The sequence below is a fragment of the Oncorhynchus mykiss genome, chromosome 16 (assembly GCF_057628025.1).
Source record: "Oncorhynchus mykiss isolate SJ-2025 chromosome 16, ASM5762802v1, whole genome shotgun sequence".
NCBI classification, from domain to species: domain Eukaryota; kingdom Metazoa; phylum Chordata; class Actinopteri; order Salmoniformes; family Salmonidae; genus Oncorhynchus; species Oncorhynchus mykiss.
Genome location: NC_143037.1, coordinates 7,312,882 through 7,340,666, shown reverse-complemented (window position 1 = coordinate 7,340,666; position 27,785 = coordinate 7,312,882). Strand labels below are relative to the sequence as shown.

The following is a 27,785-nucleotide window of genomic DNA, read 5'->3' as shown; positions in this document are numbered from 1 at the left end:
CCTACCTCTCACTGTGTGGCTGTTCACTAGTGTGATAGTTATTTGAACTGTTGATACAGCTAAATAATTACCACACTGGGGAGGCGCCTGTTCTGACGCAACAGACCACTGTGCAATGGCAAGCTAGCAACTTGGTTATACAGAAATGGGCTTATTCAGTCACTTCATTCAGTTCAGTCCCTTCGATTTACACAACCATGCTGTGTACATTGCTTTTGTCCTGTCACACTAATATGATTCAGTCCTAGCCTGCTCTTAAACCCTGGCCTAGGCTGCTCTTAAACCCTGGCCTGCTCTTAAACCCTGGCCTGGCCTGCTCTTAAAACCTGGCCTGGCCTGCTCTTAAAACCTGGCCTGGCCTGCTCTTAAACCCTGGCCTGGCCTGGCCTGCTCTTAAACCCTGGCCTGCTCTTAAACCCTGGCCTGGCCTGGCCTGGCCTGCTCTTAAACCCTGGCCTGGCCTGGCCTGCTCTTAAACCCTGGCCTGGCCTGCTCTTAAACCCTGGCCTGGCCTGGCCTGCTCTTAAACCCTGGCCTGGCCTGCTCTTAAACCCTGGCCTGGCCTGCTCTTAAACCCTGGCCTGGCCTGGCCTGCTCTTAAACCCTGACCTGGCCTGCTCTTAAACCCTGGCCTGGCCTGCTCTTAAACCCTGGCCTGGCCTGCTCTTAAACCCTGGCCTGCTCCTAAACCCTGGCCTGCTCCTAAACCCTGGCCTGCTCCTAAACCCTGGCCTGCCCCTAAACCCTGGCTATTAAGCAGATGGGCCGAAGGTAAATGTCATTCATTCTATGTGTAACTATAAAGGATGGCTATAGTGTCGCATCCATTGATGTCAACTGGTTTATACTGGTTAAATAAGGAAGGAATGGGATGGTGCCTGTGATTTAAATTTATTTGGATTTAAAATGGCATCTTAACAAAGTAACCTTGAATATCTACAAATAAATGATGACTTGCTTAGAGTATTTCCAAATATTTATACATTTTACTGTCCAGCTGTGGTCTTGCATATTTTCCATGCTATACTGAAGACCATTACAAGAACACCTGGCATGTGTATACTCAAACATGACAGAAATGGCCAAATAGACTCCACTGTCTGTCTATGAGTAGAAGTGGTGGATTAGTCTGTGAGATGCAATGCATGGTACATGGATGGGGTGTGCCTTGTCTTTTGGTTTTTCACTTCCTGCTGTAAATTATGGAAGCATTTAGCTGCCCGAAATGCAAATGGTCAAATGACAAATCAATATCACGTTTGAAATTAGATATGCATTTTTTTTTTGTGACAAAATTCAAATTGAAATGCCCAAAAAATATATTGCATTATCATTTTCATGATTGAATATGGATAATGTCTGCCCATTTTGAAAAATAAATAGAAAAGTGGGTTTAATATTTCATTTCCATGATATTATCCAGTATAATAATGACACATTTAACTTAAATGACATTTCTCATGTTTGCCATTCAATTTCCTTGTTGTGATTAGCCTGAGTTATGACAAAAACTAAATTAATTATCAATTGGTAACGTGCTGTTATGGTAATGTAAGGCAGAAGAGGTTGGCTGTGCTTGCTGGCAACAGTCACCTTCGGTCGTAGCTGTATCGCTCAATGAGGCATACGGTATCGATGTGGTGTGTTTTGGGGCTGTCCTGGCAACAACAACCAGTATGAAACTCCACAGGAAGATGAAGAACAGCCAGTGTGCGCGAGGAGTTTGCGGGAGAGGACTATAAAGCTCAGCGGAGGGGACTACTACTAGTTAGCTAATATGGCTAATTGACTATTATAAACTTAGCAAAAAAAGAAACACCCTTTCACGCCCTTTCAGCAAACTTAACATGTGTAAATATTTGTATGAACATAACAAGAATTAACAACTGAGACATAAACTGAACAAGTTCCACAAACATGTGATTAACAGAAATGGAATAACGTGTCCCTGAACAAAGGGGGGGTCAAAATCAAAAGTAACAGTCACTATCTGGTGTGGCCACCAGCTGCATAAGTACTGCAGTGCATCTCCTCCTCATGGACTGCACCAGATTTTCCAGTTCTTGCTGTGAGATGTTACCCCACTCTTCCACCAAGGCACCTGCAAGTTCCCGGACATTTCTGGGGGGAATGGCCCTAGCCCTCGACCTCTGATCCAACAGGTCCCAGCTAAGTGGGCTTGAGATCTTGGCTCTTCGCTGGCCATGGCAGAATACTGACATTCCTGTCTTGCAGAAAGTCCCGTACAGAACGAGTGGCACCCTCCACCTCCAAATCGATCCCGCTCCAGAGTACAGGCCTCGGTGTAACGCTCATTCCTTCGACGATAAACGCAAATCCCTGGTGAGACAAAACCGCGACTCGTCAGTGAAGAGCACTTTTTGCCAGTCCTGTCTGGTCCAGCGATAGTGGGTTTGTGCCCATAGGCGACATTTGTTGCCGGTGATGTCTGGTGAGGACCTGCCTTACAACAGGCCTACAAGCTCTCAGTCCAGCAGGCTGAGCACTGATGGAGGGATTGAGCGTTCCTGGTGTAATTCAGGCAGTTGTTGTTGCCATCCTGTGCCTGTCCCGCAGGTGTGATGTTCGGATGTACCGATCCTGTGCAGGTGTTGTTACACGGCCTCCTTGCAGCATGCCTAAGGCATGTTCACGCAGATGAGCAGGAACCCTGGGCATCTTTCTTTTGGTGTTATTCAGAGTCAGTAACTACAAGTCCAATACATGTGTGTTTCTGAACGATGAACCATGCTGTCTTGTTGACAATACGACCTGGCGATGCAGATTTCGGTTTGATTTTCAGCAGGGCGCTCCTCCCTCACCGCTTTTGCCTGTTCACGTGACGGGCCACAGCCCGGTGCACCCTGGTCCAGCTTAATTAAACGCCCTCAATATAAGGGCTACTCTACAGCATGGTATTGTCCACAGTAAAATGAAATCTAATTCTATTCTCTTGTTCGTTGCTTGTCCAGCTTTTGTTTGCATGCCAGTAAATACTGTAAATGTCCCACATGGGACAGTACCAAAGATTGTAAGGGACAAGATGATCTAGTCTGCAGACCATTCTTCCAATGGCCTGCACTTGGCACCTTCCCTTCATGGACTAAAGAGCAATGTATTTGTACAATTGGTTAGTCTAGATCAGTGTTCCTCTTTTTCTTGCCAAATGGGAGACAGTGAACATTGTCATCCCTACCTGTGCTATAACACCTCCATTGACTTATTCAATAAGACCACACTTGGGTAAATGGAGTGAATGAATGATTGGTTATGACAACATGCACTAAACCGGCGCATACAGTTACTGTGAACAATAACAAAACAGTAGGATATCTGAATTGACTTGGATGTTTAAAATCTGTGTTTTTAGGTTTCCATCCATGCTAACCTTCTTTATTTTTTGTTATTTTTGCGTAATTTGTGCTCCTTTTTCACAGGCGGTTCGGGCCTCTGGATCTGATAGAAACTGGAAAGGAATATCATCCCCAACCATAGTACTAATATTTGTAACAGTACTGAGGAGGAAGAAGGCAGGATTATCCCTGAACGGCTTGACGTGTTCTGTCCATTACAGCGCCACTTTGCTCGCACTAAGTCACATGTTCAGTAACATGCTGACCAGACCGGTCGCGTGCGCGAGCGTTGCAAAATACATTTAGAAATCCATCTTATTCAATTATTGCACCCACACTGTCTGCGTTGCCAAGGGCTAAAATCGCGCTGCATGTCCTGCCTCTCCCATCTCCTCATTGGTTTATAGAAGCAGGCACCCACGTGCCTTCTCCTCATTGGTTATACCCACGTGCCATCTCCTCATTGGTTTATAGAAGCAGGTACCCACGTGCCATCTCCTCATTGGTTTATAGAAGCAGGTACCCACGTGCCATCTCCTCATTGGTTTATAGAAGCAGGTACCCACGTGCCATCTCCTCATTGGTTATACCCACGTGGGTGATTTGGAAGACAAAATGTTTTGCAGGTTGTCCTGTTAATACTATAGAGTGTTCAAAGAGTTCAAAGATGAAAAAGCCCGGAAGGAGGAGAGTTGACTAGAAACGATTCGGTCGACCGTTTTATGTGTGGATCTCAAACACATTCACCACTGGCTGGTCCTGAAACACTGCAGATATGGAGTTTGATACACTATGCTTTACTCTACTGTTTATATCGGCTTCCTGTTATCTATTGATGGTAACACAAAGCTTCCATACTCACACAGGTTTTTGGGATTGTTTTTCAGGCCTCACTAAACCGCGAGCACTTTAGTTCTGTTTAGGTGTGCTATAATGCGGCAGGTAGCCTAGTGGTTAGAGTGTTGGACTAGTAACCCGAAAGGTTGCTGGATCGAATCCCCGAGCTGACAAGGTAAAAGTCTGTCGTTCTGCCCCCTGGACAAGGCAGTTAACCCACTGTTCCCCGGTACGCCGTCATTGTAGATAAGAATTTGTTCTTAACTGACCTGCCTAGTTTAATAAAACGATTAATAAAAATGCCTTCATAGCACTGACATAGCAGTCCTCATTAGGAGTTATAACTGCTAATGTCAGTTTGACATTGACTGGCAAGTAACCTTATTTGCATACTGTAAGTACACCAACCTATAATATATTTAATTTATTTTGCCCAAATTTGATTAAAAGGACATAAACCCTGACAGAAATATAATTTGATTTTATTTGTGTCCGTTATGAGTCCCAGCCTTGTTGTCCAGTCTCACTGACTCTGTTTTAATTCACTTAACTCCGTTCTATATTAAGATGGCTAACTATGACCATAGCTTATGAATACAGAAATATTCACATTTGTTACATAGCTTGAAGTGCAGAGATCCTGCCTTTTTCATAGAGGTCTTTTAAAGTGGACTGTGAAATAGTGATTTGTATACGCTTCACTCTTTTGCTTAGATTTCATTTTAAAAGCGGCATTTGTTAACACTGTCTGATACTACAAACCACAAGATGAGTAGATGATGACGTGATGGTGGATCATGCTTTCTGTTGTGGCGCCAGACATTTTACATTTACCGGACCTGATTAGGGCGTCCACCCCTCAGAATGACAGAAATCCCCTTTTAGATGATGGTAATTCATAATAACAGAACATGCAAGTCTAGGATGCAACGATGTGCGCTAATTCTTACCTAATTCTGATGAGCACTTTGAAGATGTTTGAAGGACTGTCCACATGAACTTTTCCTCAGATAACAAGACAAGTAACGAACATCAAAATCACTAGCCTGTCAATCTACTGTCCCCCATAGAAGAAAGGTTTACCTATTGGTCAGCTTGTAGAGAAATAAACAGCCTATTCCAAATAGACTCTGGGACAATTGTGGGAAAATATATCCCCAAATTCAGAACAGCCTCAATTTGTCATGGACTCTACAAGGTGTCGAAAGCGTTCCACAGGGATGCTGGCCTATGTTGACTCCCGATGCTTCCCACATTTTGTGTCAAGTTGGCTGGATGTCCTTTGGATGGTTGACCATTCTTGATAAACACAGGAAACTGTTGCGTGTGAAAAACCCAGCTTTCTGTATTTTAATTTCAGCTTGGATCCATTTCAAGAACGATTTGAACATATTATTTAAGCAGTATGGGATTAAATATGCTGAGTTTGAGAGTAATGCTGTTTTGTTTAAGTATCTCAGAAGCTTCCCAATGTTTCCTTGAGTTGCTCTACTTGGTTCTTAGTGTCCATGATGCAACCCAACACCCAAAGCTGTGCTTTCCCCTCCATGGAAGTCTACAGGACTATATCTACGTAATGAGTAAAGTAGAAACCTTGGAAGTCTACAGGACTATCTCTATCTACGTAATGAGTAAAGTAGCAACTATGGAAGTTGCAATGAGAGAGAGGATTTTTACGTCTGCGTGCGTGTGTCCCTCCTCTCGGCTCTTTAGCCAGCTGATGTCATGCAACATTCCACACAGTTAAACATGACCTGGGGTCAGGGGTCAAGACAGGAGAAAAGTGGATTGACTACTGATTAATATACAATACTGGTGATCTGGGAGGTCAAACAAGACCTGGTTAAGTTCTTCATGACACCCTATTCCATAGGCTCGTACAGTGCTCTACTTCCGGCCATATTGTCCTCATAGGTTCTGACTATAGGGTCATTCAGATTGGCCCCACTGGATATTTGTTTGATGATTTGCCATTTACAAGGTATTGGTCTCATCCCATTGGTCGCCATCTTATTTGATTCCAGGTAGCCAATCAGACGCTCCACACAGACAGCCCAGACCTTCCGGAGTGTTTCCAGCTGTCAGTGCTGTCATGGCTGCCTTGTGTGTACCTGTGGCTGGCTTGCCCCCCCTACATCTTCTACGTCCAGAGGAACAACATGGGTTACATCATGATGTCCGTCCTCAACAGAGTCAAAACGGTGAGGGACCACACCACACACTGGGCTGCTGTCTCCATCTGTCTGTCTGTCTCTCTCTCACACCACACACTGGGCTGCTGTCTCCATCTGTCTGTCTCTCTCTCTCACCACACACTGGGCTGCTGTCTCCATCTGTCTGTCTCTCTCTCACACCACACACTGGGCTGCTGTCTCCATCCATCTGTCTGTCTCTCTCTCTCACACCACACACTGGGCTGCTGTCTCCGTCTGTCTGTCTCTCTCTCACACCACACACTGGGCTGCTGTCTCCATCCATCTGTCTGTCTCTCTCTCTCACCACACACTGGGCTGCTGTCTCCGTCTGTCTGTCTCTCTCTCTCACACCACACACTGGGCTGCTGTCTCCATCCATCTGTCTGTCTCTCTCTCTCACACCACACACTGGGCTGCTGTCTCCATCTGTCTGTCTCTCTCTCACACCACACACTGGGCTGCTGTCTCCATCCATCTGTCTGTCTCTCTCTCACACCACACACTGGGCTGCTGTCTCCATCCATCTGTCTGTCTCTCTCTCTCACACCACACACTGGGCTGCTGTCTCCATCCATCTGTCTGTCTCTCTCTCACACCACACACTGGGCTGCTGTCTCCATCCATCTGTCTGTCTGTCTCTCTCACACCACACACTGGGCTGCTGTCTCCGTCTGTCTGTCTCTCTCTCACACCACACACTGGGCTGCTGTCTCCATCCATCTGTCTGTCTCTCTCTCTCACACCACACACTGGGCTGCTGTCTCCGTCTGTCTGTCTCTCTCTCTCACCACACACTGGGCTGCTGTCTCCATCTGTCTGTCTCTCTCTCACACCACACACTGGGCTGCTGTCTCCATCTGTCTGTCTCTCTCTCACACCACACACTGGGCTGCTGTCTCCGTCTGTCTGTCTCTCTCTCACACCACACACTGGGCTGCTGTCTCCATCTGTCTGTCTCTCTCTCACACCACACACTGGGCTGCTGTCTCCATCTGTCTGTCTCTCTCTCTCACCACACACTGGGCTGCTGTCTCCGTCTGTCTGTCTCTCTCTCACACCACACACTGGGCTGCTGTCTCCATCTGTCTGTCTCTCTCTCACACCACACACTGGGCTGCTGTCTCCGTCTGTCTGTCTCTCTCTCACACCACACACTGGGCTGCTGTCTCCATCTGTCTGTCTCTCTCTCACACCACACACTGGGCTGCTGTCTCCATCTCTCTGTCTCTCTCTCTGTCTCTCTCTCTCACCACACACTGGGCTGCTGTCTCCGTCTTTCTGTCTCTCTCTCACCACACACTGGGCTGCTGTCTCCATCTGTCTGTCTCTCTCTCACACCACACACTGGGCTGCTGTCTCCATCTGTCTGTCTCTCTCTCTCACCACACACTGGGCTGCTGTCTCCGTCTGTCTGTCTCTCTCTCACACCACACACTGGGCTGCTGTCTCCATCTCTCTGTCTCTCTCTCTGTCTCTCTCTCTCACCACACACTGGGCTGCTGTCTCCATCTCTCTGTCTCTCTCTCTGTCTCTCTCTCTCACCACACACTGGGCTGCTGTCTCCGTCTTTCTGTCACTTTCTCACCACACACTGGGCTGCTGTCTCCATCTCTCTGTCTCTCTCTCTGTCTCTCTCACACACCACACACTGGGCTGCTGTCTCCATCTTGCTCTCTCCATCTCTCTTTCTCTTTTTTCCCCAGGACATAGACATATCTGATATGTGCAGAAAGCTTAAATTCTTGTTAATCTAACTGCACTGTCCAATTTACAGTATCTATTACAGTGAAATAATACAATGCTTTTGTTTGAGGAGAGTGCACAGTTATGAACTTGTATGAATGTATTAATAAACCAATTAGGCACATTTGGGCAGACTTGATTTAACATTTTGAACAGAAATGCAATGGTTCATTGAATCAGTCAAACTTTGCACATATACTGGCAAAAATATAAATAGCGTCTAACCTGGAATCATACATTATGGCTTTTCTCTTGCATTTCATAGATGATCTTTTACCAGATCTAATGTTATATTCTCCTACATTAATTTCACATTTCCACAAACTTCAAAGTGTTTCCTTTCAAATGGTATCAAGAATATGCATATCCTTGCTTCAGGTCCTGAGCTACAGGCAGTTAGATTTGGGTATGTCATTTTAGGTCCTGAGCTACAGGCAGTTAGATTTGGGTAAGTCATTTTAGGCTAAAAAAAGGTTCCAATCCTTAAGAGGCTTTAGTTGATGCACGATAAGGGAATAGTGGAAATGTTTATCAGACAGGCTAATGACCAGTACTGGGAAACAGACCAAACATACATGGTTGTCTCTCTGTTTGCCTCGGTCTCTCTGTCTCCAGCTCTCCTTCTCTTTCTGTCTTTCTGTCTCCATCTCTCCTTCTCTCTCTGTCTTTCTGTTTCCATCTCTCCATCTCTCCTTCTCTCTCTGTCTCATCTCGCTCTCTCGCTCTCTCGCTCTCTCGCTCTCTCGCTCTCTCGCTCTCTCGCTCTCTCGCTCTCTCGCTCTCTCGCTCTCTCGCTCTCTCGCTCTCTCTCGCTCTCTCGCTCTCTCTCGCTCTCGCTCTCTCCGTCTCCATCTCTCCTTCTCTCTCTGTCTCCATCTCTCCTTCTCTCTCTGTCTCCATCTCTCCTTCTCTCTCTGTCTCCTTCTCTCTCTGTCTCCATCTCTCCTTCTCTCTCTGTCTCCATCTCTCCTTCTCTCTCTGTCTCCATCTCTCCTCTCTCTCTCTGTCTCCATCTCTCCTTCTCTCTCTCTCTGTCTCCATCTCTCCTTCTCTCTCTCTCTGTCTTTCTCGATGCAATCCTGTTTGGAGATTAATTTCCTGTGTCGTGCCCATATTATATTAGTTGGTTAATCCACGATAAGGCAATAGTGGAAATGTTTATCAGACAGGCTAATGACCAGTACTGGGAAAAAGAGAAGACATACTTACAAGCTTGTTCAGACACTTTAGATGTGTTTTGAATAAATGACTCCTGCTCAGTTTTGGGTCTCTGTCTTTCTCTCTATCTCCCTCTCCTCCTCTAGGTATTTGCGTTGCTGTTGTGGATCGTGTGTTGGGCAGATCTCTTCGGCACCTTCCATGAGCTGCATCAGGGGGACACACGGCCGCCCATCTACTTCCTTACCCCGCTGGTGGTCGGCATTACCATGGTACGCGTACACAACCAGCAGGACGTGGCGTTGTAAACAGACAGTACAGCATTCAACTCACTTCCTGGAAAAAAATACCTTATTTTTGGGGTCTTGTTGCTTAGGGACAGTTCAACATTTACTGGGGTGGTCCAAAATAGGGGAGGGTTGTCAAATGTATATTTTTTGTGTTTTTTACATTTTTATTGGTCACGGAAGGGTAGTATGTTTCTATTGGTCACAGGGGGAGGGTAGTGTGTTTCTATTGGGCACAGAGGGAGGGTAGTGTGTTTCTATTGGTCACAGGGGGAGGGTAGTGTGTTTCTATTGGTCACAGGGGGAGGGTAGTGTGTTTCTATTGGTCACAGGGGGAGGGTAGTGTGTTTCTATTGGTCACAGGGGGAGGGTAGTGTGTTTCTATTGGTCACAGGGGGAGGGTAGTGTGTTTCTATTGGTCACAGGGGGAGGGTAGTGTGTTTCTATTGGGCACAGGGGGAGGGTAGTGTGTTTCTATTGGTCACAGGGGGAGGGTAGTGTGTTTCTATTGGTCACAGGGGGAGGGTAGTGTGTTTCTATTGGTCACAGGGGGAGGGTAGTGTGTTTCTATTGGTCACAGGGGGAGGGTAGTGTGTTTCTATTGGTCACAGGGGGAGGGTAGTGTGTTTCTATTGGGCACAGGGGGAGGGTAGTGTGTTTCTATTGGTCACAGGGGGAGGGTAGTGTGTTTCTATTGGTCACAGGGGGAGGGTAGTGTGTTTCTATTGGTCACAGGGGGAGGGTAGTGTGTTTCTATTGGTCACAGGGGGAGGGTAGTGTGTTTCTATTGGGCACAGGGGGAGGGTAGTGTGTTTCTATTGGTCACAGGGGGAGGGTAGTGTGTTTCTATTGGGCACAGGGGGAGGGTAGTGTGTTTCTATTGGGCACAGGGGGAGGGTAGTGTGTTTCTATTGGGCACAGGGGGAGGGTAGTGTGTTTCTATTGGGCACAGGGGGAGGATAGTGTGTTTCTATTGGTCACAGGGGGAGGGTAGTGTGTTTCTATTGGGCACAGGGGAAGGATAGTGTGTTTCTATTGGGCACAGGGGAAGGATAGTGTGTTTCTATTGGGCACAGGGGAAGGATAGTGTGTTTCTATTGGGCACAGGGGGAGGGATAGTGTGTTTCTATTGGGCACAGGGGGAGGGTAGTGTGTTTCTATTGGGCACAGGGGGAGGGTAGTGTGTTTCTATTGGGCACAGGGGGAGGGTAGTTTACTATATCATTTCTTCCATCCTAGCCACATTTCGTAATCTGCTTGCATGCACCTCCTCTATATCAAGGTGGTTTGGTACTTCCCTTATGGACTCCTCTACCAATCTAGCTTTTACTATACCACAGGCCAATATAGTCTACCAGTCTGTTCTATCCTGTCCTCTATCCACCATTCATAGTGGTAGGTGGATAGTTTGTCCAGATCTGCTATAGGCTAACTAGCAAGCACATGTTTCAATATGAATCCACACAAATAGGAATAGCTGATAGGCAGCTGAGATGAAAGAACAGTGAGACACGAGGCTCAAGAAGCTCCAATACGAGCTGCTATTCCTCGCGCACCTAAAACCTAACGCTTCAAAACCATGATATCGAAGTGCACAAAGTCGGGAAGCTTTGCTTATTGGTTGTGTTGTGGTATTTGGGAGGGTAGTCCCCAAAGAAACTTGTTGGTGTTACATTTGGTGCGTATAGTATATTTGATATAATTATAAATATAGAATCAAAATGCTGAACGTCCGATTTCCTCCTAGCTGATCATTGTCTGCAGACGGCTCTGATCATACTGTAATGAAGCGGACAGAGAGAGGGAGCTCGTCTGTGGTGGTCGGCGAACCCTCAACCTTCTGGCCCGTAGCCCTGCATGGTACCGACTGCTACAAAAGCAATGCAGGAGTTTATAAACACAGGCTCACTTACAGTTATTGTTATTTGTGGCCGTAAACATTCTTTCTGAGTTAATTCTGAGAGGGCGGGAGGTGGATGCGGGAGGTGGATGCGGGAGGTGGATGCGGGAGGTGGATGCATGTTTTTCGTAACTTGTCATAGAGTCAATCCATCATATATGTGTCATTATGTTGGTAGATGATTAGCTTGTCATTGTATTCCAGTAGCCTTAACAGTAATGCTACGCTGTAGAAAGTAAGGCTATTGAACTTGATGTTATTCTCAGGCATCATTGTAGAGCAGTTGCTGTGTTGGTTCACAATGGTTTCTCTCTCTCTCTCTCACCCTATGCTTAAGTGAGCGAAGGAGAGAGCGCTGAGATGATCCTTACATGCCCTTTTGTGTTTATCTAAATCGTGTTAACTCAACCCCCCCATCTCCTCTCTGCCTCAGTTGCTAGCTACGTTTCTGATCCAGTTTGAGAGGTTGAGAGGGGTCCAGTCTTCAGGGATTCTCTTTATATTCTGGTTCCTGTCGGTGCTGTGTGCCATCGTGCCTTTCCGCTCCAAGATCCTACAGGCCAAGGTGAGATCAAGGTTCCCCCTTTTTACTTTCTGATGTCTCTATCTGCCTCCAGCTCTCTCCTTCATCCCTTGCCTCTCTCAAAAGGTGTGTCCCCCCTCCCCCCATCCATCATTCTCTCCCTGTCCTCCCTCCTTTCCTAGCTAAAGAACTTACGGTTGTTTAGGCATGGACGTTGTTTTGGGGGGTTAGGCAAGGATGTTGTTTTGGGGGGTTACGCAGGGACGTTGTTTTGGGGGGTTACGCAGGGACGTTGTTTTGGGGGTTTACGTAGGGACGTTGTTTTGGGGGTTTACGCAGGGACGTTGTTTTGGGGGTTTACGCAGGGACGTTGTTTTGGGGGTTTACGCAGAGACTTTGTTTTGGGGGTTAGGCAGAGACTTTGTTTTGGGGGTTTAAGCAGGGACGTTGTTTTGGGGGTTTAAGCAGGGACGTTGTTTTGGGGGTTTAAGCAGGGCTGTTTTTTTCGGGGTTAGGCTGGGACGTTGTTTTGGGGGTTAGGCAGGGACGTTGTTTTGGGGGTTAGGCAGGGACGTTGTTTTGGGGGTTAGGCAGGGATGTTGTTTTGGGGGTTAGGCAGGGACGTTGTTTTGGGGGTTAGGCTGGGACGTTGTTTTGGGGGTTAGGCAGGGACGTTGTTTTGGGGGTTAGGCAGGGACGTTGTTTTGGGGGTTAGGCAGGGACGTTGTTTTGGGGGTTAGGCAGGGACGTTGTTTTGGGGGTTAGGCAGGGACGTTGTTTTGGGGGTTAGGCAGGGACGTTGTTTTGGGGGTTAGGCAAGGACGTTGTTTTAAGGGGTTAGGCAGGGATGTTGTTTTGGGGGTTAGGCAGGGATGAGGCTGTGTGGCGAGAGCAAGGGGGAGGAGGAGGAAGTGCGAGGGAGAGAAATAGTCGGTCTGTTGTCCAGTGTTCTGAATTGAATAACATAGCTTGTGAACTTCAGATCTCTCATTGGCTATTACTCATCACCGTTGTCAAAACTTGTCGTTGCACATCTCACACCACAAGGGATTTGCCGGTAAAATGAAACGGGTTTGAAAATATCGGGATGTCTGGGATGTCTGGGACTGCTCAAAGACTGGATCGGTTGCGTCTCTGACCCGCTCACGTTAAACGACGAGCGTCGGTGACGACCCCGCATAGCGTCCAGCCACCCCAGTCGCAGACTGTTCTCTCTACTACCGCATGGCAAGTGGTACCGGAGCGCCAAGTCTAGGACAAAAAGGCTTCTCAACAGTTTTTACCCCCAAGCCATAAAACTCCTGAACAAGTAACCAAATGGTTACCAGGATTATTTGCATTGTGTGCCCCCCCCACCCCTCTTTTACACTGCTACTACTCTCTGTTTATCATATTTGCATAGTCACTTAGTCATTCATGTACATACTACCTCAATTGGCCCGACCAAACCAGTGCTACCGCACATTGGCTAACAGGGCTATCTGCATTGTGTCCCACCACCCACCCGCCAACCCCTCTTTTACGCTACTGCTACTCTCTGCTCATCATATATGCATAGTCACTTTATCCATACCTACAGTGCCTTGCGAAAGTATTCGGCCCCCTTGAACTTTGCGACCTTTTGCCACATTTCAGGCTTCAAACATAAAGATATAAAACTGTATTTTTTTGTGAAGAATCAACAACAAGTGGGACACAATCATGAAGTGGAACGACATTTATTGGATATTTCAAACTTTTTTAACAAATCAAAAACTGAAAAATTGGGCGTGCAAAATTATTCAGCCCCTTTACTTTCAGTGCAGCAAACTCTCTCCAGAAGTTCAGTGAGGATCTCTGAATGATCCAATGTTGACCTAAATGACTAATGTTGATAAATACAATCCACCTGTGTGTAATCAAGTCTCAGTATAAATGCACCTGCATTGTGATAGTCTCAGAGGTCCGTTAAAAGCGCAGAGAGCATCATGAAGAACAAGGAACACACCAGGCAGGTCCGAGATACTGTTGTGAAGAAGTTTAAAGCCGGATTTGGATACAAAAAGATTTCCCAAGCTTTAAACATCCCAAGGAGCACTGTGCAAGCGATAATATTGAAATGGAAGGAGTATCAGACCACTGCAAATCTACCAAGACCTGGCCGTCCCTCTAAACTTTCAGCTCATACAAGGAGAAGACTGATCAGCGATGCAGCCAAGAGGCCCATGATCACTCTGGATGAACTGCAGAGATCTACAGCTGAGGTGGGAGACTCTGTCCATAGGACAACAATCAATCAGTCGTATATTGCACAAATCTGTCCTTTATGGAAGAGTGGCAAGAAGAAAGCCATTTCTTAAAGATATCCATAAAAAGTGTTGTTTAAAGTTTGCCACAAGCCACCTGGGAGACACACCAAACATGTGGAAGAAGGTGCTCTGGTCAGATGAAACCAAAATTGAACTTTTTGGCAACAATGCAAAACGTTATGTTTGGCGTAAAAGCAACACAGCTCATCACCCTGAACACACCATCCCCACTGTCAAACATGGTGGTGGCAGCATCATGGTTTGGGCCTGCTTTTCTTCAGCAGGGACAGGGAAGATGGTTAAAATTGATGGGAAGATGGATGGAGCCAAATACAGGACCATTCTGGAAGAAAAGCTGATGGAGTCTGCAAAAGACCTGAGACTGGGACGGAGATTTGTCTTCCAACAAGACAATGATCTAAAACATAAAGCAAAATCTACAATGGAATGGTTCAAAAATAAACATATCCAGGTGTTAGAATGGCCAAGTCAAAGTCCAGACCTGAATCCAATCGAGAATCTGTGGAAAGAACTGAAAACTGCTGTTCACAAATGCTCTCCATCCAACCTCACTGAGCTCGAGCTGTTTTGCAAGGAGGAATGGGAAAAAATGTCAGTCTCTCGATGTGCAAAACTGATAGAGACATACCCCAAGCGACTTACAGCTGTAATCGCAGCAAAAGGTGGCGCTACAAAGTATTAACTTAAGGGGGCTGAATAATTTTGCACGCCCAATTTTTCAGTTTTTGATTTGTTAAAAAGTTTGAAATATCCAATAAATGTCGTTCCACTTCATGATTGTGTCCCACTTGTTGTTGATTCTTCACAAAAAAAAATACAGTTTTATATCTTTATGTTTGAAGCCTGAAATGTGGCAAAAGGTCGCAAAGTTCAAGGGGGCCAAATACTTTCGCAAGGCACTACATGTACATACTACCTCAATAAGCCTGATTAGGTGTCTGTCTGTATATAGCCTCGCTACTGTTATTTTCAAATGTATTTTTACTGTTTTATTTATTTACTTACCTACACACACACACACACACATTCCTTTTTTGCACTATTGGTTAGAGCCTGTAAGTAAGTATTTCACTGTAAGGTCTACTACACCTGTTGTATTCGGCGCACGTCACAAATAAACTTTGTTTTGTGTCTCAGATCTCCAAAACTTGTCTGGAACAGACAAATCAGGGGCCAGCTTTAGTGTCCGTCAAACTCCTTTTAAGAAATGGCTCTCATGACACCATGTCCTCCAACGGGTCCATCAAGTATTTCTCCTGTCTTGTGTTTCAGAGTGAGATTCCAGACAAGCTGCGTTTCATCACCTTCTATATCTACTTCAGTCTGGTTGTATCACAGCTGATCCTCTGTTGCTTCAGTGAGAAACCCCCCCTTTTCTCCAATGTCGACACAGACCCCGTGAGTCTCACACACACACACACACACACACACACACGTTTGTTTTACTTTCCTCGTGGGCACCAAACAATTGATTCCCATTCAAAATCAAATTTTTCCTAACCTTAACCCCAAATCCCTAACCTTAACCCGTAACCCTAATTGTAATCCTAACCCGCGAGCCTAAAATAGCCTTTTTCTTTGCGGGCACTGGTGAAATGTCCTCACTTGTCTAAATATTTTCTTGTTTTACTATTCTTGTGAGGACTTCTGGTCCCCACAACGATAGTAAAAACACACACACACACACACACACACACACTGTGGCCTATCTTCTTACTCTGTTATTTTCTCCTCAGAATCCTTGTCCTCAATCGACCGCTGGCTTCCTCTCCACAATGACCTTCTGGTGGTTCACTAGGTAAAACCATTTCCCCCATACACACACACATAACAAGTATGTCCCGTTCATCATCATTGTGTCTGTCCTATATATTTGTATGGCTTGTAGCTACTTCATATTCACATATGTTATTCAATTAATCGGTACATTTGATCAATAATTAATAGAACTGCAAACAGCAGTCTTCTCTCTGTGCAATGGTTTCCATGGATACTGATAAAGTATCCCTCTCTTTACAAAGTTTCACGTTGTGTCTCTCCCTGTCCCAGCATGGCGATCAAAGGCTATAAGAACCCTCTGGAAGCCAAAGACCTGTGGTCACTGAACAAGAGGGACAGCTCAGAGGAGGTTGTCCCCAAGCTGCTGAGAGAGTGGGACCTGGAGCAGATCAAGGCTCACAGGTAGGGAGGGAGGGAGGGACCTGGAGCAGATCAAGGCTCACAGGTAGGGAGGGAGGGAGAGAGGGAGGGACCTGGAGTAGATCAAAGCTCACAGGTAGGGAGGGAGGGACCTGGAGCAGATCAAGGCTCACAGGTAGGGAGAGAGGGAGGGACCTGGAGCAGATCAAGGCTCACAGGTAGGTAGGTAGGGAGGGAGGGAGGGAGGGAGGGACCTGGAGCAGATCAAGGCTCACAGGTAGGGAGGGAGGGAGGGACCTGGAGCAGATCAAGGCTCACAGGTAGGGAGGGAGGGAGAGAGGGAGGGGCCTGGAGTAGATCAAAGCTCACAGGTAGGGAGGGAGGGACCTGGAGCAGATCAAGGCTCACAGGTAGGGAGGGAGGGAGAGAGGGAGGGACCTGGAGCAGATCAAGGCTCACAGGTAGGGAGGGAGGGGGGAGGGACCTGGAGCAGATCAAGGCTCACAGGTAGGAGGGAGGGAGAGAGGGAGGGACCTGGAGCAGATCAAGGCTCACAGGTAGGAAGGGAGGGACCTGGAGCAGATCAAGGCTCACAGGTAGGGAGGGAGGGATAGAGGGAGGGAGGGACCTGGAGCAGATCAAGGCTCACAGGTAGGGAGGGAGGGAGAGAGAGGGAGGGAGGGACCTGGAGCAGATCAAGGCTCACAGGTAGGGAGGGAGTAGAGAGAGGGAGGGAGGGACCTGGAGCAGATCAAGGCTCACAGGTAGGGAGGGAGGGAGAGAGAGGGAGGGAGACAGACAAATCTTATTGGTCACATACACATGGTTAGTAGATGTTATTGTGAGTGTAGCAAAATTCTTATGCTTCTAGATCCAACAGTGCAGCAGTATCTAACAGGTAATATCTAACAATTCCACAACAAAACCTAATATCCTAACACATTCCACAACAAAACCTAATATCCTAACACATTCCACAACAAAACCTAATATCTAACACATTCCACAACACAACCTAATATCTAACACATTCCACAACACAACCTAATATCTAACACATTCCACAACACAACCTAATATCTAACACATTCCACAACAAAACCTAATATCTAACATTCCACAACAAAACCTAATATCCTAACACATTCCACAACAAAACCTAATATCTAACACATTCCACAACACAAACTAATACACAGTCTACTATAGGAATGTGATGATAATATATAAGTATAAAATATATGGATGAGCAGTGACAGAGCTGCTAAGATGTAATAGTATAGAATAGATAGTGGAGGATACAGTATACAGTATATACATATGAGATGAGTAATGTGAGAAATGTAAACATTCATTAAAGTAGCATTATTAAAGTGACTAGTGTTCCATTTATTAAAGTGGCCAATGATATCAAGTCTGTATGTAGGCAGCCGCCTCTCTGTGCTAGTGATGGCTGTTTGAAGATGTCGTTCCCATAGCAATGATTAAAACATTCCCAAACCAGAAACCGTGTATTGATGGCAGCATTCGCGTGAAACTGAAAGCGCGAACCACTGCTTTTAACCAGGGCACGGTGACCGAATACAAACAGTGTAGCTATTCCCTCCGCTAAGCGTCAGTATAGAGACAAAGTAGAGTCGCAATTCAACTGCTCAGACACGAGAGGTATGTGGCAGGGTCTACAGTCAATCACGGATTACAAAAAGAAAACCAGCCCCGTCACGGACCAGGATGTCTTGCTCCCAGGCAGACTAAATAACTTTTTTGCCCGCTTTGAGGACAATACAGTGCCACTGACACGGCACGCAACCAAAACATGCGGACTCTGCTTCACTGCAGCCGACGTGAGTAAAACTTTTAAACGTGTTAACCCTCGCAAGGCTGCAGGCCCAGACGGCATCCCCAGCCACGTCCTCAGAGCATGCGCAGACCAGCTGGCTGGTGTGTTTACGGACATATTCAATCAATCCTTATCCCAGTCTGCTGTTCCCACATGCTTCAAGAGGGTCACCATTGTCCCTGTTCCCAAGAAAGCTAAGGTAACTGAGCTAAACGACTACCGCCCCGTAGCGCTCACTTCCGTCATCATGAAGTACTTTGAGAGACCAGTCAAGGACCATATCACCTCCACCCTACCTGACACCCTAGACAGGCCAAGGCTTGGAGGGAGAGTGGGGGGGAGAGAGGGAGGCAAGGGATGTAGGGTGGAACAGAGGGAGGGAGACAGGAATGTGGAGCAGGCCAAGGCTCACAGGGAGGGAGAGATTAACGTCAACATGAACATTGGGTATACCATTGCTCAATTTCCTTAGTCTTTCCTGGAACACATTCTATTTGGTGATGCTTATCTCAAAGGCGTCCAATTATTTCACTACTTCTAGGTACAAAGAAAAGAGAAACCTGCAAATTTCAATAACATTTTTTAATTAGTAATTTTTTTACTGTTTAAAAATCACTTCCCTTCTTTCCTTATTTTCCTTTTTACAACAATATTGACCCAGTAGTAGGAATGTGTAGAGAATGGTTTGTCATGTTTAAGGTTACACAGCCTAAGTCAACAGTAGTTTTCCTTTTCAACTCTTTCCCAGAACAGTTGAGAGATGTGATAATTTGTTTTTATGAGCTCTGAGTACTGGAGTGTACGTGTGCGAGCATGATAGAAACCACTGCAGTGTTCAGCACCTTTTTGTTAGGATAGAAACCACTGCAGTGTCCAGCACCTTTTTGTTAGGATAGAAACCACTGCAGTGTGCTGCATCTTTTTGTTAGGATAGAAACCACTGCAGTGTCCAGCACCTTTTGTTAGGATAGAAACCACTGCAGTGTGCAGTACCTTTTGTTAGGATAGAAACCACTGCAGTGTTCAGCACCTTTTTGTTAGGATAGAAACCACTGCAGTGTGCTGCATCTTTTTGTTAGGATAGAAACCACTGCAGTGTCCAGCACCTTTTGTTAGGATAGAAACCACTGCAGTGTCCAGCACCTTTTGTTAGGATAGAAACCACTGCAGTGTCCAGCACCTTTTTGTTAGGATAGAAACCACTGCAGTGTGCAGCACCTTTTTGTTAGGATAGAAACCACTGCAGTGTCCAGCACCTTTTGTTAGGATAGAAACCAATGCAGTGAGCAGCACCTTTTTGTTAGGATAGAAACCACTGCAGTGTCCAGCACCTTTTTGTTAGGATAGAAACCACTGCAGTGTGCAGCACCTTTTGTTAGGATAGAAACCACTGCAGTGTCCAGCACCTTTTGTTAGGATAGAAACCACTGCAGTGTCCAGCACCTTTTTGTTAGGATAGAAACCACTGCAGTGTGCAGCACCTTTTGTTAGGATAGAAACCACTGCAGTGTCCAGCACCTTTTTGTTAGGATAGAAACCACTGCAGTGTGCTGCATCTTTTTGTTAGGATAGAAACCACTGCAGTGTCCAGCACCTTTTGTTAGGATAGAAACCACTGCAGTGTGCAGTACCTTTTGTTAGGATAGAAACCACTGCAGTGTTCAGCACCTTTTTGTTAGGATAGAAACCACTGCAGTGTCCAGCACCTTTTTGTTAGGATAGAAACCACTGCAGTGTCCAGCACCTTTTGTTAGGATAGAAACCACTGCAGTGTCCAGCACCTTTTGTTAGGATAGAAACCACTGCAGTGTCCAGCACCTTTTTGTTAGGATAGAAACCACTGCAGTGTGCAGCACCTTTTGTTAGGATAGAAACCACTGCAGTGTCCAGCACCTTTTGTTAGGATAGAAACCACTGCAGTGTCCAGCACCTTTTTGTTAGGATAGAAACCACTGCAGTGTGCAGCACCTTTTGTTAGGATAGAAACCACTGCAGTGTCCAGCACCTTTTGTTAGGATAGAAACCACTGCAGTGTGCAGTACCTTTTGTTAGGATAGAAACCACTGCAGTGTGCAGTACCTTTTGTTAGGATAGAAACCACTGCAGTGTCCAGCACCTTTTGTTAGGATAGAAACCAATTTTCTCCAACTATGACCACATTTTTTCCAGCTGCACATTCTCAATGAAGTAAGCATTATACCACTTAATAGGAAAGAGGAGCCAACTGGAAATTGCAACAGAATATTTATTATTGATCTCATCTGTCCTGTTTTTTTTTTTCAAAAGCTTTAAAACCTGCATGGAATTCTCCAGTGTTGAAAACCAAAACAATGATCACTGACAGTGTTAAATGAACACTGATCGTGTTGCATCTATGGAACCATATAGACTCCGGAATAGTGACACATGGCTTAGTGTAAAGCCTTATTGAAATATTTCCCAGAGTGCCTTGTCTTTCATGTAAATTGTAGACTTACCACCCATGACTATACGGTGGGGCAAAAAAGTATTTAGTCAGCCACCAATTGTGTAAGTTCTCCCACTTAAAAAGATGAGAGAGGCCTGTAATTTTCATCATAGGTACACTTCAACTATGACAGACAAAATGAGAGAAAAAAATCCAGAAAATCACATTGTGGGATTTTTAAGAATTTATTTGCAAATTATGGTGGAAAATAAGTATTTGGTCAATAACAAAAGTTTATCTCTTTACTTTGTTATATACCCTTTGTTGGCAATGACAGAGGTCAAACGTTTTCTGTAAGTCTTCACAAGGTTTTCACACACTGTTGCTGGTATTTTGGCCCATTCCTCCATGCAGATCTCCTCTAGAGCAGTGATGTTTTGGGGCTGTTGCTGGGCAACAGACTTTCAACTCCCTCCAAAGATTTTCTATGGGGTTGAGATGTACCCTAATACAGGGGCCTAATACAGAAACTCATTCACATCACTTTGAACCAAAACCACGCCCATCATTATCATATTTCCCCGCAAGCTTTATTGTAGGTAGATTTTTTTTAATTGTTTGTTTCAATATCTATGTGTGCATGTACATTTGATTTGTCTTAAGCTACACGAAGATAAATAACACACATTTTTCTAAATGAATCCAATCAGTTAGATTGTTTTTGGACCTCCATACTGAAATGTTTGTTTGAGTTTAGAGGTTAGTCTCCTCACGGTGTTCCAAACTCTGGCAGTCATTATGAATGGCATTCTGAATGCAAGTTACAGGTGAATAAATGTTGTATATCTTAATTCTGTCTGTATTCCAATATAAGTTACACGTGACTAAGCAAGGCAGCACAATGTGACTAAGCAAGTCAGCACAATGTGTAACATTTTGTTACATTACAGCTTTATTCTAAAATTGATTAAATACATTTTTTCCTCAATCTGCACACAATACCACATAATGACGAAGCAAAAAAAAAAGTTATACATTTTTGCAAATGTATAAAAAGAACTGAAATATCACATTTACATAAGTATTGAGACCCTTTACTCAGTACATTGTTGAAGATCCTTTGGCAGTGAATACAGCCCCGAGTCTTCTTGGGTATGACATTGCAAGCTTTGAACACCTGTATTTGGGGAGTTTCTCCCATTCTTCCCAGATCCTCTCAAGGTCTGTCAGGTTGGATTGGGGGTGTTGCTGCACAGCTATTTTCAAGTCCGGGCTCTGGCTGGGCCACTCAAGGACATTCAGAGACTTGTCCCAAAGCCACTTCTCTGTTGTCTTTGCTGTATACGTAATCATTGTCCTGTTGGAAGGTTTACCTTCGCCCCATGGTTCCAAGCTTCTTCCATTTAAGAATGATGGAGGCCACTGTGTTCTTGGGGGACTGCAGAAATGTTTTGGTACCCTTCCCCAGACATGTGCCTCGACACAATCATGTCTCGGGCCTCTACGGACAATTCCTTCTACCTCATGGCTTGGTTTTTAGCTCTGACATTCACTGTCAACTGTTTGTTCTTATATAGACAGGTGTGTGCCTTTCCAAATCATGTCCAATCAATTGAATTTACCACAGGTGGACTCCAATCACAGTTGAGGAAACATCTCAAGGAAGATCAATGTGAACAGGATCCACCTGAGCTAAATCTCGGGACTCGTTGCAAAGTGTCTGAATACTTATGTAAATACGTTTTTTATTTTTTTATTTATACATTTAAAAACATTTTTAAACCTGTTTTTGCTTTGTCAATATGGAGTATTGTGTGTAAATTAATGAGTACAAATAATTGAATACATTTTACAATTAAAGCTGTAACGTGAATTTTTTTTGAAAAAGTTGAGGGGTCTGAATACTTTCCAAATGCACTGTATCTGGGCTTTTGGATTGAAAATAATTTCACGTTTAAAAAACATACGGATGAGAAAATGGATGAATTCAACAACCCTATCTGTCACTAACAAATACAGCCATGGATGGTAACTTTACAATTTGCTAGAAAGGCAAGGCACTCTGGGAAATGTTTTAATAAGGCTTTACACTAAGCAGTATGTTAATTGAACACTGTTCTAGTGTCTATATGGGTCCACAGACCAATCCATTTTATGATTATTTTTTAACACTGGAGAATTTGCTCTGTAGCTAACAGGGAAGAAATTCAAGGGAGAGCACGGCACATGACTGGGCCAAGCTAGAACAGCTTGTGAAGTTGCTTGAGCAGTTCGCAATCCATACTGACCAACTTCAAACTGACAGCCAATCACTGTCTGATGTGGTACCGTGCTTTCTCAAACTTGAGGCACACTTGCAGTCAACTACTGTTGCAAAACAGTTGACACATGTCCTCCTGAAGTCACTGTGTGAGCACTTCGCATGCATACTGAATCCTCTGGCAGCCAACTTTGATCCAACCCCTGCAGCAGCTTGCCTGATGGATCCAAGTGCGTCTCTGACACTTTGCTCAACAGAGCCACTGATGAGGGAAGCAGAATATTTTGTACTTCAGCAAATCAGAGAGTACAGACGTGGAGCAGCAGGATCCCAGGAAGATTAATCCAGCAAGCATCTTGACCAAAGTGCATTAGAAATATAGCTTCCTCACATCGAAGATTGTGTCGGAGGTCATTGTCCAGCCGGAGGGTCAACCTGGCAGGGCATTTAGCTCTGTGAGCTGCAGAAATACCTGGACGAGGTAAAGGGAGGCGTTTCGAGAGTCCCTTCTCCAGTGCTGGCAGGCTGTTTATTCAAAGCTGTGTCCTGTGGTACTGGATCTGGCTTCTGCCCTTTGCATCCCAAGCGTTAGATAGAATATTCCGCCTGTCATTAGGCTTGAGAAACCGAATGACCACTTCTCTAGAACGCAGAGTCTTCTTGAAGATAAACCATAAACACACACACACACACACACACACCACACGCACACACACCACACACACACACCACACACACACAACGCTTTCTGACTGAAATTATAGATTTGTGAAGTGTTGTGCTTATGTTGTTGCAGCTGTTTTTTTTTTATACTCTATTTGAAAACAGTCCGTCTCCTAATATTACATAAACATGTCAAATGACTTCAGTTGTTGTATTTTCCTCTGTCTTTGTCACGTATAACGGTAAACATACTTGATTATTCTACTGAAGTTAAAAACACATTGGATGGGTGTTAACAGGGGCAAGAGTTGCCTCACGCCATTTTATTATTGCACCAGGCACTTATCCTTTAAATCCAAGTCACACTAGGATTGATTTCAGTGGAGGCTGCTGAGGGGAGGACGGCTCATAATAATGGCTGGAATGACATTAACCTGTCTAGGACTAGCGGAACCCCTTGCCAACAGCCAATGAAATTGCAGGGTGCCAAATATAAATCAACAGAAATCCCATAAATCAAATTTCTCAAACATACAAGTATTAGGCCCCATTTTAAAGATAATATTCTCGTTAATCCAGCCACAGTGTCTGATTTCAAAAATGCTTTACCGCGAAAGCTCCACAAACGATTTAGGTCACCACCAAGTCACAGAAAAACCCAGCCATTTTTTCAGCCAAAGAGAGGAGTCACAAAAGGCACAAATAGAGATAAAATTAATCACTAAACTTTGATGATCTTCATCGGATGACACTCATAGGACTTCATGTTACACAATACATGTATGTTTTGTTCGATAAAGTGCATATTTATATCCAAAAATCTAATTTGTCCAGTAGTTCAAAAACATGCTGTGATTTTGCAGAGAGCCACATGAATTCACAGAAATACTCATTATAAATGTTGATGTAAATTCAAGTGTTATGCATGGAACTTTAGATACACTTCTCCTTAATGCAACCACTGTGTCAGATTTCAAAAAAACTTTACGGAAAAAGCATACCATGCAATAATCTGAGTACGGTGCTCAGACACACAAACAAGCCATACAGATACCCGCCATGTTGTGGAGTCAACCTTAGTCAGAAATAGCATTATAAATATTCACTTACCTTTGATGATCTTCATCAGAATGCACTCCCGGGAATCCCAGTTGCACAATAAATGTTTGATTTGTTCAATAAAGTTAATTTATGTCCAAATAGCTTCTTTTGTTAGGGCGTTTGGTAAACAAATCCAAACGCGCGTTCGGGTCCAGCCGAACGTCGGACGAAAAGTTCAAAAAGTTATATTACAGGTCGTACAAACTTGTCAAACTAAGTATAGAATCAATCTTTAGGATGATTTTATCATGAATGTTCAATAATGTTCCAACCGGATAATTCCATTGTCTGTAGAAAAGAAATGGAACGAGAATGCGCATTCATGTGAATGCGCGTGACTGAGATTGAGGCTGCTGCCAGACCGCTGACTCAATCAGCTCTCTTTCGGCCCCCCTTCACAGTAGAAGCCTGAAACAATGTTCTAAAGACAATGTTCTGGAAGCCGTAGGAAGTGCAAAATGACCCATATCCCACTGTGTATTCGATAGGGGCTGAGTTCAAAAACTACAAACCTCAGATTTCCCACTTCCTGTTTGGATTTTTTTCTCACATTTTTGCCTGCCATATAAGTTCTGTTATACTCACAGACATCATTCAAACAGTTTAGAAACTTCAGAGTGTTTTCTATCCAATACAATACTAATAATACTATGCATATATTAGCATCTGGGACTGAGTAGGAGGCAGTTTACTCTGGGCACGCTATTCATCCAAAAGTGAAAATGCTGCCCCCTATCCCAAAGAAGTTAATGGAATGGCATCATCCCATGTGTTTGTTTTTGATACTATTCCACTCCAGCAATTTCCACGAGCCCGCTATCCCCAATTAAGGTGCCACCAATCTGAGTATACTAAACATTAGGCACACCTGCTCTTTCCATGACAGACTGACCAGGTGAATCCAGGTGAAAGCGATGATCCCTTATTGATGTCACTTGCTAAATCCACTCCAATCTACTTCGGTCCAGACCTCACCAAAAAAAAAAGACTGAGGACCCCCCCCCCCCCCCCCCCCCTCCAAAACAAAATGCCTGAAGGACGTCAAATGCTAAGTGGGAATGCTAGTATCAAAGACTGAATTCATTCACAGTACAAATCAGTAAGAAATATAGAACATTGGTGCAGTGTTCACATCATGCTTTCCAACAAGCTGCTGCAGTGAGTGGAAAAAGACTGGAACTTGCCTGGAAAGCAGTGGAGTGAAAGTCTGGCTTTCAAACTCCGGCTGGTAACCAGATTAAACCGTCTTTCTGCTCTAAACAGAAACTACCTGCTTTCTCTCTGCCATTTTTTATAAAACATTTCAATCCTACCGTCTTAATAATTGTTTGGATTTATGTTTTTCTCAAAGTGAAAATATACATTTTTAACTTATCAAAAGCAAGCAGTTGGCTACCACATAAACCTTTAACCAGAAAGCTTGTAAAAACGAACTTGCTAGAGCATAAACATTTACCCCCAAACAACTTTCTGCTTCAGGTTGTCAATGCCACAGCCATGGGCCCTACTGTTCCATTACTTCAGGTTGTCAATGCCACAGCCATGGGCCCCACTGTTCCATTACTTCAGGTAGTCAATGCCACAGCCATGGGCCCTACTGTTCCATTACTTCAGGTTGTCAATGCCACAGCCATGGGCCCTACTGTTCCATTACTTCAGGTAGTCAATGCCACAGCCATGGGCCCTACTGTTCCATTGCTTCAGGTTATCAATGCCACAGCCATGGGCTCCACTGTTCCATTGCTTCAGGTTGTCAATGCCACAGCCATGGGCCCCACTGTTCCATTACTTCAGGTTGTCAATGCCACAGCCATGGGCCCCACTGTTCCATTACTTCAGGTTGTGAAGGCCACACAGCCATGGGCCCTACTGTTCCATTACTTCAGGTTGTGAAGGCCACACAGCCATGGGCCCCACTGTTCCATTACTTCAGGTTGTCAATGCCACAGCCATGGGCTCCACTGTTCCATTACTTCAGGTTGTCAATGCCACAGCCATGGGCCCTACTGTTCCATTACTTCAGGTTGTGAAGGCCACACAGCCATGGGCCCCACTGTTCCATTACTTCAGGTTGTCAATGCCACACAGCCATGGGCCCTACAGTTCCATTACTTCAGGTAGTCAATGCCCCAGCCATGGGCCCCACTGTTCCATTACTTCAGGTTGTCAATGCCACACAGCCATGGGCCCCACTGTTCCATTACTTCAGGTTGTCAATGCCACAGCCATGGGCCCCACTGTTCCATTACTTCAGGTAGTCAATGCCACAGCCATGGGCTCCACTGTTCCATTACTTCAGGTTGTCAATGCCACAGCCATGGGCCCCACAGTTCCATTACTTCAGGTTGTCAATGCCACAGCCATGGGCCCCACTGTTCCATTACTTCAGGTTGTCAATGCCACAGCCATGGGCCCCACTGTTCCATTACTTCAGGTTGTCAATGCCACAGCCATGGGCCCCACTGTTCCATTACTTCAGGTTGTCAATGCCACAGCCATGGGCCCCACTGTTCCATTACTTCAGGTAGTCAATGCCACACAGCCATGGGCCCCACTGTTCCATTACTTCAGGTTGTCAATGCCACAGCCATGGGCCCCACTGTTCCATTACTTCAGGTTGTCAATGCCACAGCCATGGGCCCCACTGTTCCATTACTTCAGGTTGTCAATGCCACAGCCATGGGCCCTACTGTTCCATTACTTCAGGTTGTCAATGCCATAGCCATGGGCCCCACTGTTCCATTACTTCAGGTTGTCAATGCCACAGCCATGGGCCCCACTGTTCCATTGCTTCAGGTAGTCAATGCCACAGCCATGGGCCCCACAGTTCCATTACTTCAGGTTGTCAATGCCACAGCCATGGGCCCCACAGTTCCATTGCTTCAGGTAGTCAATGCCACAGCCATGGGCCCCACTGTTCCATTACTTCAGGTTGTCAATGCCACAGCCATGGGCCCCACTGTTCCATTACTTCAGGTAGTCAATGCCATAGCCATGGGCCCCACTGTTCCATTACTTCAGGTTGTCAATGCCACAGCCATGGGCCCCACAGTTCCATTACTTCAGGTTG

The 27,785-nt window shown here is 45.2% G+C and overlaps 1 protein-coding gene across 1 annotated transcript in view; it reads left to right on the top strand.

Moving 5' to 3' along the window:
- The window catches only part of LOC100313950 (ATP-binding cassette, sub-family C (CFTR/MRP), member 3), a 61,476-nt gene that overhangs the window by 8,758 nt on the left and 24,933 nt on the right, over positions 1–27,785 (top strand). The window contains exons 2-7 of the mRNA XM_036946073.2: positions 6,215–6,391; positions 9,433–9,558; positions 11,907–12,038; positions 15,578–15,703; positions 16,042–16,103; positions 16,355–16,486. Of these exons, the coding sequence (XP_036801968.2) occupies positions 6,215–6,391; positions 9,433–9,558; positions 11,907–12,038; positions 15,578–15,703; positions 16,042–16,103; positions 16,355–16,486 (755 nt within the window). The remainder of the gene's footprint in view (positions 1–6,214; positions 6,392–9,432; positions 9,559–11,906; positions 12,039–15,577; positions 15,704–16,041; positions 16,104–16,354; positions 16,487–27,785) is intronic.